Source organism: Sorex araneus, chromosome 6 (genome assembly GCF_027595985.1).
Source record: "Sorex araneus isolate mSorAra2 chromosome 6, mSorAra2.pri, whole genome shotgun sequence".
In the NCBI taxonomy this organism is placed as follows: Eukaryota; Metazoa; Chordata; class Mammalia; order Eulipotyphla; family Soricidae; genus Sorex; species Sorex araneus.
The window spans coordinates 165,853,220-165,867,387 of record NC_073307.1 but is presented as its reverse complement, the minus strand read 5'-3'; the positions used below and the strand labels follow the sequence as shown (position 1 = coordinate 165,867,387).

Here is a 14,168-nt window from a genome sequence, read left to right as displayed (position 1 = left end):
TAGCAGCTGATTACACAGCGCGCCCCACGCCACTGCCCGCACCTGGCACCCGGCCCAGCCCACGGCCAAGCCCAGCGGGGCCCAGACGGAGACGGGCTCGGGAGCCGCCAGGCAGCCACCGTCAGACCCCCAGGCCGCGCTCAGGGCAGCGCCGGACCCCCGGGCCTGTGTCTGTGTGCACACGTGGAAATGGTGTGCATGCGTGGAGATGAGCCCGTGTGAGTGAAGGCATGTGCACACATGAGCACAACATACATGTGCTCCCGTGCGTGTGGGTGCATGTGCATCGGGGCATATTCATGTTTGCCTGTCTGCACACCTACACGTGTGTTCCTGTGTGTGGGAGTGCCCGTCCGTGTATGCATAACTGTATGCATGTGTGTGCCCATAAGGGAGCACATATTGAGTGTGTAGCTCTGTGGGGGAGTATTTACATGTATGCACGCGTGTGGGGGCATAATGCATGTGTGTACAAATGTGAGTGTGGCATCCATGCACTCCCGTGTGTGTGGGTGCACGTGCATGGGCCTGCACAGCGACTGTGCCTGTGTCCCATGACACATGTGTGCCACACACACGGGTCTGTGGTTCCCGGCCCCCAGAGAGCACCAGCACAGGCGTGCACACACAGGACACACATTCCTCAAAGGCACACGGGGCCCCCAGCAGCCCCCCAGCTCCCGGCCCCTCCCCCCAGCTCTTCCTGCTCTCGGGCGTCTACCAGAGACTGAGCGCCGAGGCGGGCAGCCGCACACAGGCCGCTGGGCCCCACCGACACCCCCGCCCGCCAGGGCAGCTCCCAGGGGGCCGCGGGGCTCGGACAGCAAGGCCGGGTGCAGGCCAGCGCCCGGGACGGAACGGGGTACAGAAGCGCCTGGAGCCACATGACAAGCCCCCACCACACCAGGCCTTCCGGTGCAAACAGAGGCCGGGGGGCCAGCAGGGAGGCACGGCTCCAGCTCCAGGCGCCCGGCCCAGGGTTCCCCGAGAGCAGGGCGGGCGCGGGCCCTGGGGTTCCTGAGAATCGGGGATGTCCAGGGCCGGGGCTCTGCAGGGTCCCGGGGAAGGCAGACGAGGCTGAAGCCCCCACCCAGCCCCGTTCCCCGGTGGGACCTGCTCATGGCACCGCCCCGCCCCCACCGTGCCCGGCTCCAGGGGCTTGGGGCGCAGACTGGGGGTAACTGGAGACACCCAGCTGTCCCTGGGGCCCAGGGCTGCAGCCCTTCCAGGGCAAGGGGGCCCCCAAGGGTAGGACAGGGAACGTGGCCACAGGTACATCTCCTGCGGCTGCAGCGTGCAGGCGGCGGTGGGGTCTCCCACCGACGAACGCTCGGCCGGCTGGGACCCCCAGAGCCACGGCGAAGGGCAGCGTCTCCAGCCCGGTCAGCCGTGAGGAAGCGTGTGACCCGCAGACACGCACAGCTGCCTTCCAGAACCTTCCTCCTGCCTGCATGTCGCCCTGGTGATTTCTGCTGAGCCGGGTCCCCGGGTGCTGGCAGGAGGGGACAAGGATTCCCAGCACCTGAAGTGGGAGCTCGGGGCAGGTCCCGGCCACCCTCACAGCTCAGACAGACCCTCCCATGGGCCCGCCCCCACCCCTCAGGGGCGCCGCGGGGTCTGCCTGTTGGAGGTGCCCGTCCCCCCCCCCCCCCGTCCTCACCCCCTCACCCGACTCTGCAGGGGCTCCTCCTCCCAGCCCAGGATCCAGCCCCCCACCGACTCCTGTCACAGCCTGTGTCTCTCTGGAAGCCCCCTGTGGAGGGGGGCAGGGTCAGGTCACGCCTGGTGGCGCTCAGGGGTCCCCTGGCTCCGGACCCAGGACCAGGCGATGCCGGGACTAGGAGCCGGGTCTCCGGCAGGCGAGGCAAGTGTGCCCTGCAGCACCGCCCCCCCCGGCGCCCCCCAGCTCTGCAGGAGGAAGCTGGCGCAGCCCCCAGCAGAGAAGGGGGAACCCTAACAGCCATGGTCCCCAGGCCCCTGTTTTTAAGGTTTTTTAGAGATTTTTAAAAAAATGTTGGGCTCACACCCGGCAATGCTCAGGGGTTACTCCTGGCTCTGCACTCAGGGGTTACTCCTGCTCAGGGGGCCCTACAGGGTGCCGGGGATCAAGCCCACCCAGGCCAGCTGCGTGCAAGGCAAACGCCCTCCCCGTTGTGCTCCGGCCCCACCTCACTGGGTTCGGCCACATCCTACAAACCTGTGACCATTCCCAAGCAGAGCAGGAAAGAAGAATAACGTACCACACGCTAGCACGAAGACAGAGACAAGCCTAGCGTGTCTCAGTCACGGCCACAGCGGGGCGGGAGCAATCGGAGGGCAGCAGAGCGCTGGCCTGGCATGCGCCCGACCCGAGTTCGATCCCCGACAGCCTGCAGGTTCCCGCAAGCCCGCCAGGAGGGACCCCTGAGCACAGAGCCACGAGTACGCCCTGAGCACCGCCAGGTGTGGCCCCAAAACAAAACCACAGAGCAGCTCCGTGACACCTGTGTAGGGGAGGGGTCCCCACTCAGTGCCTGGGAGACCCGGGGGTCCGTCCTGGGGCCTCCCCCTCCAGGCCAAGGTCGCCACAGGGCGGCACTATCTCTCCAGCTCTGCCATGCTGATCTGCTTATTTTCAGGGCTCACCCCTGGCTGGGCGAGGGACCCAGAGAAGGGACCGGGGTCAGCGGAGCACAAGACTAGGGCCCGGGGCTGTTTTCCAGCCGGGCTGGTCTTCCTGGGGGGCCCTCACGCCTGCTGCACCCCAACCCTCCAGGGTGCTCAGAGCCAAGCTTGCACTGGCAAAGTCCAAGGAAATGCCCCCCACCCCGCACGCCCCAAAAAAAGTAACACCTCAAGGGCCAGCCCACTCCCCCCACTCAGAGGACCACCCGAGGCCCACCACCCCTAGTGGGGAGAGGCCCTCAAAGCTCCCAGGCGCCGCATTCACAGGGGGTCAAAGGTTGGCGGTGCGGGCGCGGGCATCAGGACGGGCCCGGGCAGAGAGCCGAGGCCTCCCCAAGCCAAGCCCGGCTCAGTGCTCCAGAGGGCAGAGTCCAGCCCCGCCGAGGCCGGCCAGCTTGTGGGTCCAGCCCGTTGACGCCTATCGGTCACTGACCGTGCCCCAGCAGGAGATCAAGGACGTGGCAGTCTTTGACGCTGATCTCGGGGCAAATGGACACCCAGTGACACACTCTGAAAAGAACCATGTTGGGGCGGGCGGGGGGACCCACACAGGTCTCAGAATATCCCATGGGACCCCGGAGACTAAAACAACATCAGCTGGTCCCAGACGCTGCACGAGGCCGAGTCGGGCTGGGTCCCCGGCACCCGGGAGGGTTCCCTGCTCACCAGGAGTGAGCACTGAGCTCAGAGCCCAGAGTATGTCCCGAGCACTGCCAGGTGTGGCCCAGAAACAAAATTTTTTAAAAAATCAACATTTTTACAAATTAAAAAGGGGCTGGAGCGATAGCACGGGGGGGGTAGGGTGTTTGCCTTGTAGGATGTTTGCTTGCACGCGGCCGACCCGGGTTCGATTCCCAGCATCCCATAGGGTCCCCTGAGCACCGCCAGGAGTGATTCCTGAGTGCAGAGCCAGGAGTGACCCCTGTGCATCACCGGGTGTGACCCAAAAAGCAAAAACAAAAAAAAAATTAAAAAGAAAACACTGATACGGATTATTAGTTCCGACAGGCCGCAGAGCGGGGCGGGCGGTTCCAGGCGCCCCGTGTGAAGGGCTGCCCGAAAGAGCAGCGCTCTTAAGGGACCGGGCCAGCTCCCGCGGCACTGACCAGCCGGGCAGGACACACTGACCGTCCCCAGAGTCTCCGCCCTCCCCAAACTCGCAGACCACCGTCATATCTGGGATGCAGAACACAGGAGCAGGAAGACGCCAGCGGGGGCGAGAGGGCATTAAACACCCTCAGCCGACACGGGCCAGCCTTCCGCAGCGCCACGACGCCAGGGAGCGTCCACACGGGACGGTCCACCGTCCCGGCAATCACAACTGCCCACACGAGCATCATGGACCTGCCTCGGGACAGAAGGAAAAGCGGCGGAAGTCAAGAGAGGGACCGACTGTCCACTGCAAACACAGAGCAGCACTGACCGTCCACCGCAAACACAGCGCCAGCGGGCATGGGCCGAGGCGAGAGCAGAGACTGGCGGAAGGACCAGCAGCCCTGGGGACAGTGGGGACGAGGGGACACGCCTCTGAAGGCACCGTGCGCTGGCCAGTGCCGGGGCTGCAGGGGGATGCTCGGGGTAAGGGGCCGGAGCCATAGTACAGCAGGGAGGGCATCTGCCTTGCGCACGGCTGACCCGGATGCCACCCTGGCATCCTATATGGTCCCCCGAGCTCTGCCGGGAGTGATTCCTGAGTGCAGAGCCAGGAGTAACCCCTGAGCATCGCCAGGTGTGGCCCAAACCCAAAGGAACAAAAACAACCCCGGCGGGGCGGGGGGACTGGGGGACTGGAGCAATAGCACAGCAGGGAGGGCATGTACCTTGCACCTGGCCGAACCAGGTTCAATTCCCAGCATCCCATATGGTCCCCCGAGCACTTACAGGAATGATACCTGAGCGCATGAGCCAGGAGTAACCCCTGAGTATCGCTGGGTGTGAGCCAAAAAGCAAAAACAAAAACACAACAACAAAAAAACCCTCAGGAATAGGAGGCAGAGAAGAGAGACGGCCCCGGGGGAATGTGGTCGCCTTGCACGGCTGACCCAATCAATCCCGGGCACACGCGGGCCCAGGCACAGCCAGGACGGCCCCAGACACAAGCAGTAAGGAGTGTCAGAAGCAATCACACCGTCCTGTGCCTGAACACGGACAGGCGCGGGTTTGCCTTTGGTCTGCCGAGGTGTTTTCTTCTAGGTTCCTTTTTTGACCGGTGGGAAGTTGGGATTTGGGGTCACACTTGGCAGGGACCGGGGATCTCTCCGGGCAGTGCTCGAGACCATATCGGGTGCCGGGGACCGAGGCCCGGTGGCCGCTGTGAAAGGCACCGCCCTGGAGCTGCACTGTCTGCCTCGCCCATTAATTTTTTTTTTTCTTTTTGGGTCACACCCAGCGATGCACAGGGGTCATTCCTGGCTCTATGCTCAGGAATTACCCTTGGCGGTGCTCAGGGGACCATATGGGATGCTGGGATTCGAACCTGGGTTGGCCGAGTGCAAGGCAAACGCCCTACCCGCTGTGCTATCGCTCCAGCCCCAATTTTTTTTTTTTTAATGGGCAAACAAGCCTGTGGTCCGGGGGTCATGTACAGAAGCACCGTCAGTCACCGGGAGAAGCGCAAACCGAACCCACAACCCCCACAGCACCCCTGGCGGCCCGGGGACCCCAGGGAGGGCCTCGAGGGGCTGCCCCAGTGCGGCGAGGTGGAACCCCACAGGCAGAGTGAAAAGGCCAGCGCCTCACAAACCAGAGCTCCAGGACCCAGCAGGCACGCGGCCCGGGTCCCCTCCCCAGCCCCCCAGGGCCCTGGGCTCCATCCCCCGCTCTGGGCCCCAGAAATGCAGATGACCACCATATGGCCCAGCGAGCCCCACCAGGGCTCCTGCCACTACGGCGGCAACGGCAGAGCCCCGCCCCCTGCCCCCCTCACAGAGGCACAGCCAGGCCAGCCCACAGGCCCCCCGCTCCCCGCACCCCGCCCTCCAGCCCCTCCTTTCCGGCCTGTAGGCCCAGCACGGCAGCCCCCGAGGGGGCACCTGCATGTCCTTGGAGAGAAGGGACCTGGGCCCGGTGTCACTAGCAGGGAGGGCGTTTACCGTGCATGAGGATGACCCGGGCTCTAGCCCTGTCGCCCCATGTGATCCCCGACCTATCAGGAATAACCCCTGAGCGCTGAGCCAGGAGCCAGCCCCGAGCACAGAGCCGGGAGTCAGCCCCGGCACCATTGGGTGTGACCCAGAAACCAAGCACAACCCTGGGGTTCCGCCCCTGTGGCAAACACTGCCCAGGGCACAGTGACCTCATGGTTCTGACCACGAGGACTCACCTGGACAGGCCGGGATCTCAGAGACAGAGAGGCTCAGGGGTCCCCACAGCCTGGGCTGACCGCCCCGAGGGGCAAGGCCCCTCCCCCAGGGCAGGGTTTGCAGCTGGAGCTGCAACTCAAACAGCTGAGACCCCCTAGACCCTCACCGGCCGCGCCCTCTTAGACGGGCACGGGGCCCCCCGGAATCAGATCGTGGGGTTGCAAGTGCCAAGAGGCCTGGGGAAGGGTTGGGGGGCCGTGGCTCCTACCACCGCCCCCCGCTTTGTGAGCACGAGCCGACGGACCAGCGGCCATGGCTGGGGGTGGACATCATGGCACAGGTCCAGCCCGCGACCCAGCCGACAGCCCATGGCCGAGGGCCCTACACCCTCCGGCTTCAGGGACGCGGCAGGAGCCCTCCAGACTCCTGCCCACTGCTTGGGAGATCCCCAGGACTCAGCATCTCACGCTTCTGAGATGCTGGACTCAGCCAGAAGGTGCCACCCCCACCCCTTCCCCCGTCCCTCCTCTGCACCCCCTCCGCCTTCTGGCGGTGAGGGCCCCGCCGAGACCAGCCCCAGCCCCGCGGAGGCCCCCAGGAGCAGCGCGGCCAAAGACAACGGGGCGCCAGGCCAGGCTGCAGCCTGAACCCCAAAACATTCTGTAGTGTAGAGAAGCCACCCCTGAGACTCCGGGTGCACAAACCCCAGAAAGACAGACAGCAGACACACGGACAGACAGCAGACAGACACACGGACAGATAGCAGACAGACACACGAACAGACAGCAGACAGACACACGGACAGACAGCAGACAGACACACGGACAGACAGCAGACAGACACACAAACAGACAGCAGACAGACACACGGACAGACAGCAGACAGACACACGGACAGACAGCAGACAGACACACGGACAGACAGCAGACAGACACATGGAGAGACAGCAGACAGACACACGGACAGACAGCAGATAAACAGACACATGAACAGAGAACAGACACAGAAGACAGACACATGGACAGATAGTAGACACATAGCAGAGACACACATGGACAAACACACGCACAGACAGCAGACAGCAGACATATGGACAGATAGCAGACACAGCAGACAGACACGTGGACAGACAGCAGACACATGCACAGACAGCGGACAGACAGACAGCAGACACATGGACAGATAGCAGACACACAGCAGACAGACAGCAGACAGACAGCAGACAGACACACAGACAGGAGACAGACACACAGACAGACAGCAGACACACAGACAAACAGCAGACAGAAACACAGACAGCAGACAGACACACAGACAGCAGACAGACACACAGACAGGAGACAGACACACAGACAGACAGACATCAGAGAGACACACAGATAGGAGACAGACACACAGCAGAGATACACACAGACAGCAGACAGACACACAGACAGGAGACAGACACACAGATAGGCATCAGACAGACAGACAGATAGGAGACACACACAGCAGACAGACACACAGACATCAGACAGACACACAGACAGCAGACAGACACACAGATAGGCATCAGACAGACAGACAGATAGGAGACACACACAGCAGACAGACACACAGACAGACATCAGACAGACACACGGACAGACAGCAGACTGGCACAAAGAGAGGAGACAGACACAAGGACAGCAGACACAGCAGACAGACACACAGCAGACAGACACACGGACAGCAGATACGGCGACAGAGAGCATAATAGTGGGACAGGGTCAGAGCAACAGGAAGTCACTCCTGAGTGAGCATGGATCTGTCTTCTAGTCAGGGTAGTAGGAATGTTCTAGAACGCGAGAAGTGGTGCGCCCATTATAAAGCTGTGTCCACCCACGCAGGCTTTACAGAGGGTCCTTTAGCTTTACTCGGATTAGAGCTAAAGCAATAACATCAATGGGCCAAAACGATGACAATACAACAGATCGGGGTCTGACTTGCATATGGCTGATCTGGGTTTGATCCCCGTCACCCCAAGGCGTGATCCCCGAGCACCGTCAGGAATGAGTCCTGAGCACGGGGCCAGGAGTGATCCCCGAGCACCGTCAGAAGTAAGCCTTGAGCACCGCTAGGAGTGAGCCCCAAGCACAGAGCCAGGAGTCAGCCCTGAGCACAGAGCCAGGAGTCAGCCCTGAGTACAGAGCCAGGAGTCAGCCCTGAGCACAGAGCCAGGAGTAAACCTTGAACACTGCTAGGAGTCAGCCCTGAGCACAGAGCCAGGAGTCAGCCCTGAGCACAGAGCCAGGAGTCAGCCCTGAGCACCGCCAGGTGTGGCCCCAAAACAAAGAATTCAAGTCAATGAAAGCTCTGTCGATCACCTCCCCCAGGACGCCTCGGCTTCCTGGTTCCAGGAGGCTCTGGGCGTCCTGGGCTGAGGGCACCCCGACCCGCACACATCCTGCCAGGCCCACGGCCCAGGGAGCGGCGGGAAGCGTTTCCACCCCACGCTCCAGAAGACGGAGGCCCCCTCAGGTCAGCCGCCCAGGCCCCCCATCCGGTCAGGCTGCAGGTTAACAAGCTGGGGGGCACTGGGCTCCCCAGAGGGGCTGTAGGTCAGGTGCCCAAAACCCCGAGACAAGTCTGCCGGCCACCACGGACCCCGCGCTGGCCAAGGACCTCGCCCAGTGACCACGTCCACCTCCCAGCGTCCCCTCCTGGGAAAAAGGCACCAAGAAGCAAGGACCTGGCGCCAGGCCAGACGGGTGACCCCCCAGCCCCGCCCTCGACCCCACAAGCCTGCACTGCCGGCAGGAAACCAGCTGAGTCCGCAGGAAGCCCCCAGACCCCCGCCAAGTCTGCACGCTGTGGGTGGCCCCCACCAGCGGAAACCCCCGTCCGGACCGAAGGGGTCCAGGCGCCCCGGGGGTCGGGGGAAGTTGCAACGGCTGGCCCCCGGAGCCTGGAGAAGCAGCGGGGACCGTGGGGGACCCTCGCAGGGGCTCCCGTAGGTCTGGGCTGGCCACCTGCTGGGGAGGTGGCCGGTCCTGGAGCCGGTACTGCACAGGTAGCAGAGGGAAGCGGGGCCACCCCCCACCCTCCACCAGGACCCCTAGAACAAAGGCGATTCCATGGGTCCCCGAGTTTCAAATGGTAACAGGAAGCAATCGGGAGAAATAATTAGCCACCAACGTACTGGCCCGGGTCCAGGCTGAAACGCAGAACTGGCAGAGGCCGTGTGGGACAAGCCACCAGGCAGCCTCCCCAGCCCCGCTCCAGGCGGGTCCTGCGGGAGTCTCGCACCCGGGCGCCCCTTCCTGCCTCCTCCCGAGGCGCCCAGACAGGCTCCAGCAACGTCACCCCCAAAAGTACAGGAAATCCAAAACTACAGGCGAGCGAAAAGCAACGCAGCTGACTGCAAAACCCCACCTTCAACACAAACACCGTGCACCCCCCCCCCCAAAAAAAAAACCCTTTGGCTGCAGGATCCGGCCATTTCCGGAGAGAAAAGGCACAGCCGCCCCAAGGACCCAGATGCTGTCATTGTTTGGGTCACCTTGTTTGGCCACTATCAGTCACAGCGGGAAATGCAAACAGGCTGCAGAGAGCGACAAATTGAGGGGCTGGGAGTGGGGGGGGGACACACTATCTCCATGCTCTGGGGTGGGGGAGTCTCAGTGGTGTGACCTCAGAGAGCCAGGCCGGGGCGCTCCCCGCGGTGCCCACACTGGAAATATTCGGGGAGACAGCTGTGCGCCTCCAAGAGGCCCAGACAAAGGGACCCGGCACCCCCCACACCACCAACTGCCACCGCGGTACGGGAGGGGCCGGGGGAGGGGCGGCGGGCTGACAGGGGCCCCGCCGGCCCCACCCCGGGCGGCTGCAGCACCCCAAGCCCGGGCCGACTCGGGAGGGAGCGCGCGCGCGCGCGGGGCGGTGTCGGGGTGCGGGGACACGTGTCGCTCTCACGGGGCGCGCAGGTTCCCGGGCCGCGGACCTCGGCCGCACCCCTGGCACGCACGGAAAGTTGGAGCGAGACGGGGCGGGCCGGGCCCCGCGCTCAGCGCCTGAGCGTCGCCCCGCGTGCGGCCGCGGTGCCCGGCCCTGTCCCGGCCCGTCCCGGCCCTGTCCCGTCCCCCGTCCCGGTCCCGTCCCGGCCCCGTCCCGTCCCCGTCCCGGCCCCGTCCCGGCCTCTGTCCGGGCACCTGGCAGGTGTCGGGCCGCGGGCGGCGCGGGGCCAGCGGCCGGGCCGGGGCGACGCGCCCCAGAACTTGGCGGGCGGCGGGCGGGCCGGGCCGGGCCGCGGCCCTCGGAGACCGGCCCGGAGCCGGGGCGGGGCGGGGCGGCCGGCCCGAGTCCCCGCGCGGTCCCCGCGGCCGCTCCCGGCGGGCCGCGCCCCGGGCCCGGGCAGGTGAGGACCCGCCCGGCCGCACCTGGCGCGCCCTCCCCGGCCGCCCGGGGCGCGCGGTCCCCGCCAGGGGCCCCGGGGTCCCCGCGACGGGCCCGGGCGGCCGAGACAAAGGGCCCGCGCGCGGCCAGGGGCGCCGGCGGGGGGCGGCGGGGACCCGCGGCGCGCGCCCCAACTCGCCCCCAACTTGCAAAGTGCCGTCCCGGGCACCCCCCCCCCGCCCCGGCCCGGCCGCGACCCCCGCGCCCACCTACCCGCCGCCAGGGCCAGGCTGCAGCAAAGCGCGAGCAGCGCCAGCGGCGGCCGCTCCATGGCGTCCCGCGGCCCGACGGCCCCGCTCACTCGGGCTCCATGGCGCGGCCTCCCCCCGCGGGCCCGGGACCGGCCGGCAGGAGGCGGAGAAGCGGGCGGAAGCCGCGCCGGGACCCGCCCCCCAGCAACGCCGCGCCCCCCGCCCGCCGCGCGCGCCCGCGCCCCCGCGCTCACGCGCCCCGGGACCACGCGCCCCCGCGGCCACGCGCCCCCCGGGACCAGGCGCCCCCCGCAGCCACGCGCCCCCCGGGACCAGGCGCCCCCCCAGATCACGCGCCCCCCGGGACCAGGCGCCCCTCGCGGCCACGCGACCCCCCCAACCGCGCGCCACCCGGACCAGGCGCCCCGGGACCAGGCGTCCCCCCCGGACCACGCGCTCCCCGGGACCACGCGCCCCCCGCGGACACGCGACCCCGCGGACACGCGCCCCCCGGGACCAGGCGTCCCCCCAGATCACACGCCCCCCGGGACCAGGCGCCCCTCGCGGCCACGCGACCCCCCCGACCGCGCGCCCCCCGGGACCAGGCGTCCCCCTCCCCCGACCACGCGCCCCCCGGGACCACGCGCCCCCCGCGGCCACGCGCCACCCCGAGCGCCCCTCAGGACCACGCGCCCCCCTGGGACCCCGCGCCCCCCGGAGCCCCTTGCAGTCCAGAGCCCCCGGCAGCCACCCGCCCCCTCCCGCGGACCCCCCAAGACCACCCGCCCCCGGGGCCCCCGCCGCAATGCGCCACCCCGCGCCCCCGCCGCCGCCGCGCCCGCGGGGCTCTCCCGCCTGCGTCCCCCCCTCCCCCCAGGCCCCACCCAACCCCGTGCGCGCCCTCCGAGCCCGGCACCGCCTGGTCTCCCGGGTTGGGTGGGAGGGGATTGAGAGCCCACCTCTCCCCTTCTGACCAGCCAGCCCGGGAAGCAGGTGTGTCACCTGTGGAGCTGAGTCCCCTGTGGGGAAACTGAGGCTGGGGCGGGGCGTGGGAAAGGCGCTGCTCCGAGGGGGTCACAGCGTGGCAACGCCGGGACTGCGGGACCTCTTAGGGCTGGGGTCCGCAGCCGGGGAGACACCTGCCGGGAGCAGAGAGCCGGGGGCGCGTGAGGAGCCTTGGGGGCGAACTGTGCGCCCCGCACGGAGCCTGGTGGCGCCTGGACAGGCCCTCACCTTGGCTTGGGTCCACAGGCGCCCCCAGGTCTCCAAGCTCCAGATGCAGCTGCCCTGACGCCCACCCCTCCAGGTGGTGGGAGGTGGAGTGGTCACCTGCGGGGGGGAAGGGGGGGGCGGGGAGGGGACCGGGACAACTCGGGGACGGAATTCAAACCCTGTCCCGCGGTTTCCAGCGACCAGCTGTGCGGGGCAGGTCACCAGCCTCAGACTCGCGCCCTCACTTCTAGAAGCAGGAGGCGGCGGGGGTGGAGGCCGCTGCACCCCTCACCCCCTTGCCCGCACTCTCCCCCGACCCCTCCAGCCCCCGCCCCTTCCTAGCGAGGGGGAGGGAAGCACCGCTGCGGGTAGGAGTCAAACCCGGGTCAGGGTACCCAGCTGCCAGCAGGGGGCAGTATCCAGGGCCGGCAGCCTGGCCGCTGACCCCAGGAACTGGGAGGTCAAGGATGCAGGAGAGGGTGTGGGGAGCCGGGCCAGGAAAGGGAGGGGGGTAAACTGCCCGGAGGAGAAGCTGGGCCAGCGCGTGGGAGGGACAGAAGTGGCCAGGACGTGCCCAGGAGCAACACTGGGGGGGGCGGGGCAGCCAGGCCCCCGGAGTAGGAGTGACAGGAGAGGAAAGGCATCTGTCTCGCACCCAGCCGCCCTGGGTTCCGTCCTGGCACCTTAGGGGGCCCTGGAGCCCCGCCAGGAGTGAGCCCCAGCACAGAAGGAACCCGGAGTGAGCTCAGAGCACCGGGGTGTGGCCCAAAAAAGAAAAAGGAAAAAAAAAGGTGGGGGGAGGGACTTGGAGTGCCAGTCCAGCCCATAGAGCACCTGCCTGCACAGCTCCACCCCTGGCACCTCGTGGGTCCCCGAGCCCACCAGGGTAAGCCCTGAGCACCAACCTGGTGTGGTCCCAACCCCCAGAACGACTGTCCCCCCAGTCCTCACACGGAGCAGGACCCCGACTCCAGCTCCCTCCTACCCTGCCTGGCACTTCCGCCCCTAAGGGCCTCCGCTTCCTCCAGGCAGCCCCAGAGAACCCCACAAACTAGCAGACCAGGTGCAGTGGGTGGGAGAGGGTGGGAGAGCGGCTCAGCACCCGCCCGGGGCCCCTGCCCTGGGCCCCTGCTGTGTAGGGGGAAGGGGGGGCCGGATTTCTAATCTCTGCTTGCAAGAGCCCCAAAGAAGGAGCTGGTCCGGGTCTGGACAGGTGTGGGGCAGAACTCGGCACGACGGGCGGAGGGACTTGAGGGCCAGATGCTGGCTGGTGGACAGAGCCCCGGGGCCAGCCCTGGGGGCTTTGTACTCAGGGAACCCTTCCAGTCACCGGCATTTTAAGGCAAGTCCCAAAGGGAAGGTTCCAGAGAAGCCAGGGCCCGCCCCCCCAGTTATGCAAATGACGCAGGAGAAAATGACCCTTGGCCGATTCTTCCTGCCGGAAGGGGGTGCAACACCCGGATGGGAGCCCAGGGACTCAGAAGCTGACTGGGGGGACACCCAACAGCCCTGGCCCTCCCAAAGAACTGGGGCACCCAAAGGAGAGACTCAGGCTTCCTGGTTCTGTGCAGAACCTTGAGGGAAGTGACAGGCGGGAGGGCCTGGAGAACTGGCCGCGCTTTTACTCCATCCCCGGGCACATGCTCCTGGCTTCCTCGGGTGCAGGAGTCCCAAGTCCCGTTCCCCGGTGGGTCTCCCAGCCCGAGCTAAGTCCCCAGATAAGATGCCTCGGCTCTGCCGGGCCCTGCGGTCACCTCCAGGAACGGGCCTCTTCTGGGGGCCTCACAGGGTCCGTCACGTAACGAGGAGGAAGAGCTGTCACAGTCCGGCCCACCCCAGCGAGAAGATGCCACAAGGGGCTGGAGCAATAGCGCAGCAGGTAGGGCCTGTGGCCCTTGCACGCGGCCAACCCGGATTCGATTCCCAGCATCCCATATGGCCCCCTGAGCTCCGCCAGGGGTGATTCCTGAGTGCAGAGCCAGGAGGAACCCCTGTGCATCACTGGGTGTGACCCAAAAAGCAAAAAAAAAAAAAAGAAGAAGAAGATGCCACAAGTCTGGTCCGTATTGCTGGAGCCAGAGGACCCCGGGCTGGCCGAGACACACGCTGGGAAGGGCCCGGCCGTGGAGGGGGAGGGTATGGCGGGGTGGGAGGGCTCAGAGCAGACAGGGGCAGGGCGGGGGCATCGAGAGCAGACACAGGTGCCGCCGGCCAGCAGGGTCCGAGTTCAAGACCGGAGAAGCAGTTGTTTCTGATGAGAAAACAGAGGGGCGTGCGGGGGGCTGGGAGGGCCAGGACAGCCGGGCCCCCTCAGGCTGGGGAACAGAAGGGCAGAAGCCCAGGGGGCGGCCGGGGAGCACCCTTCAGCCCGCGCGGGGCTGAGCCC

The 14,168-nt window shown here is 66.6% G+C and overlaps 1 protein-coding gene across 1 annotated transcript in view; it reads right to left on the bottom strand.

The window, feature by feature from the left end:
- Positions 1-10,713, bottom strand: part of LRP5 (LDL receptor related protein 5) — a 56,299-nt gene extending 45,586 nt beyond the window's left edge. Inside the window, exon 1 of the mRNA XM_055141798.1 lies at positions 10,593-10,713. Within this exon, the coding sequence (XP_054997773.1) occupies positions 10,593-10,650 (58 nt within the window). The 5' untranslated portion in view covers positions 10,651-10,713. The remainder of the gene's footprint in view (positions 1-10,592) is intronic.
- Between the last annotated feature and the right edge of the window lie 3,455 nt (positions 10,714-14,168).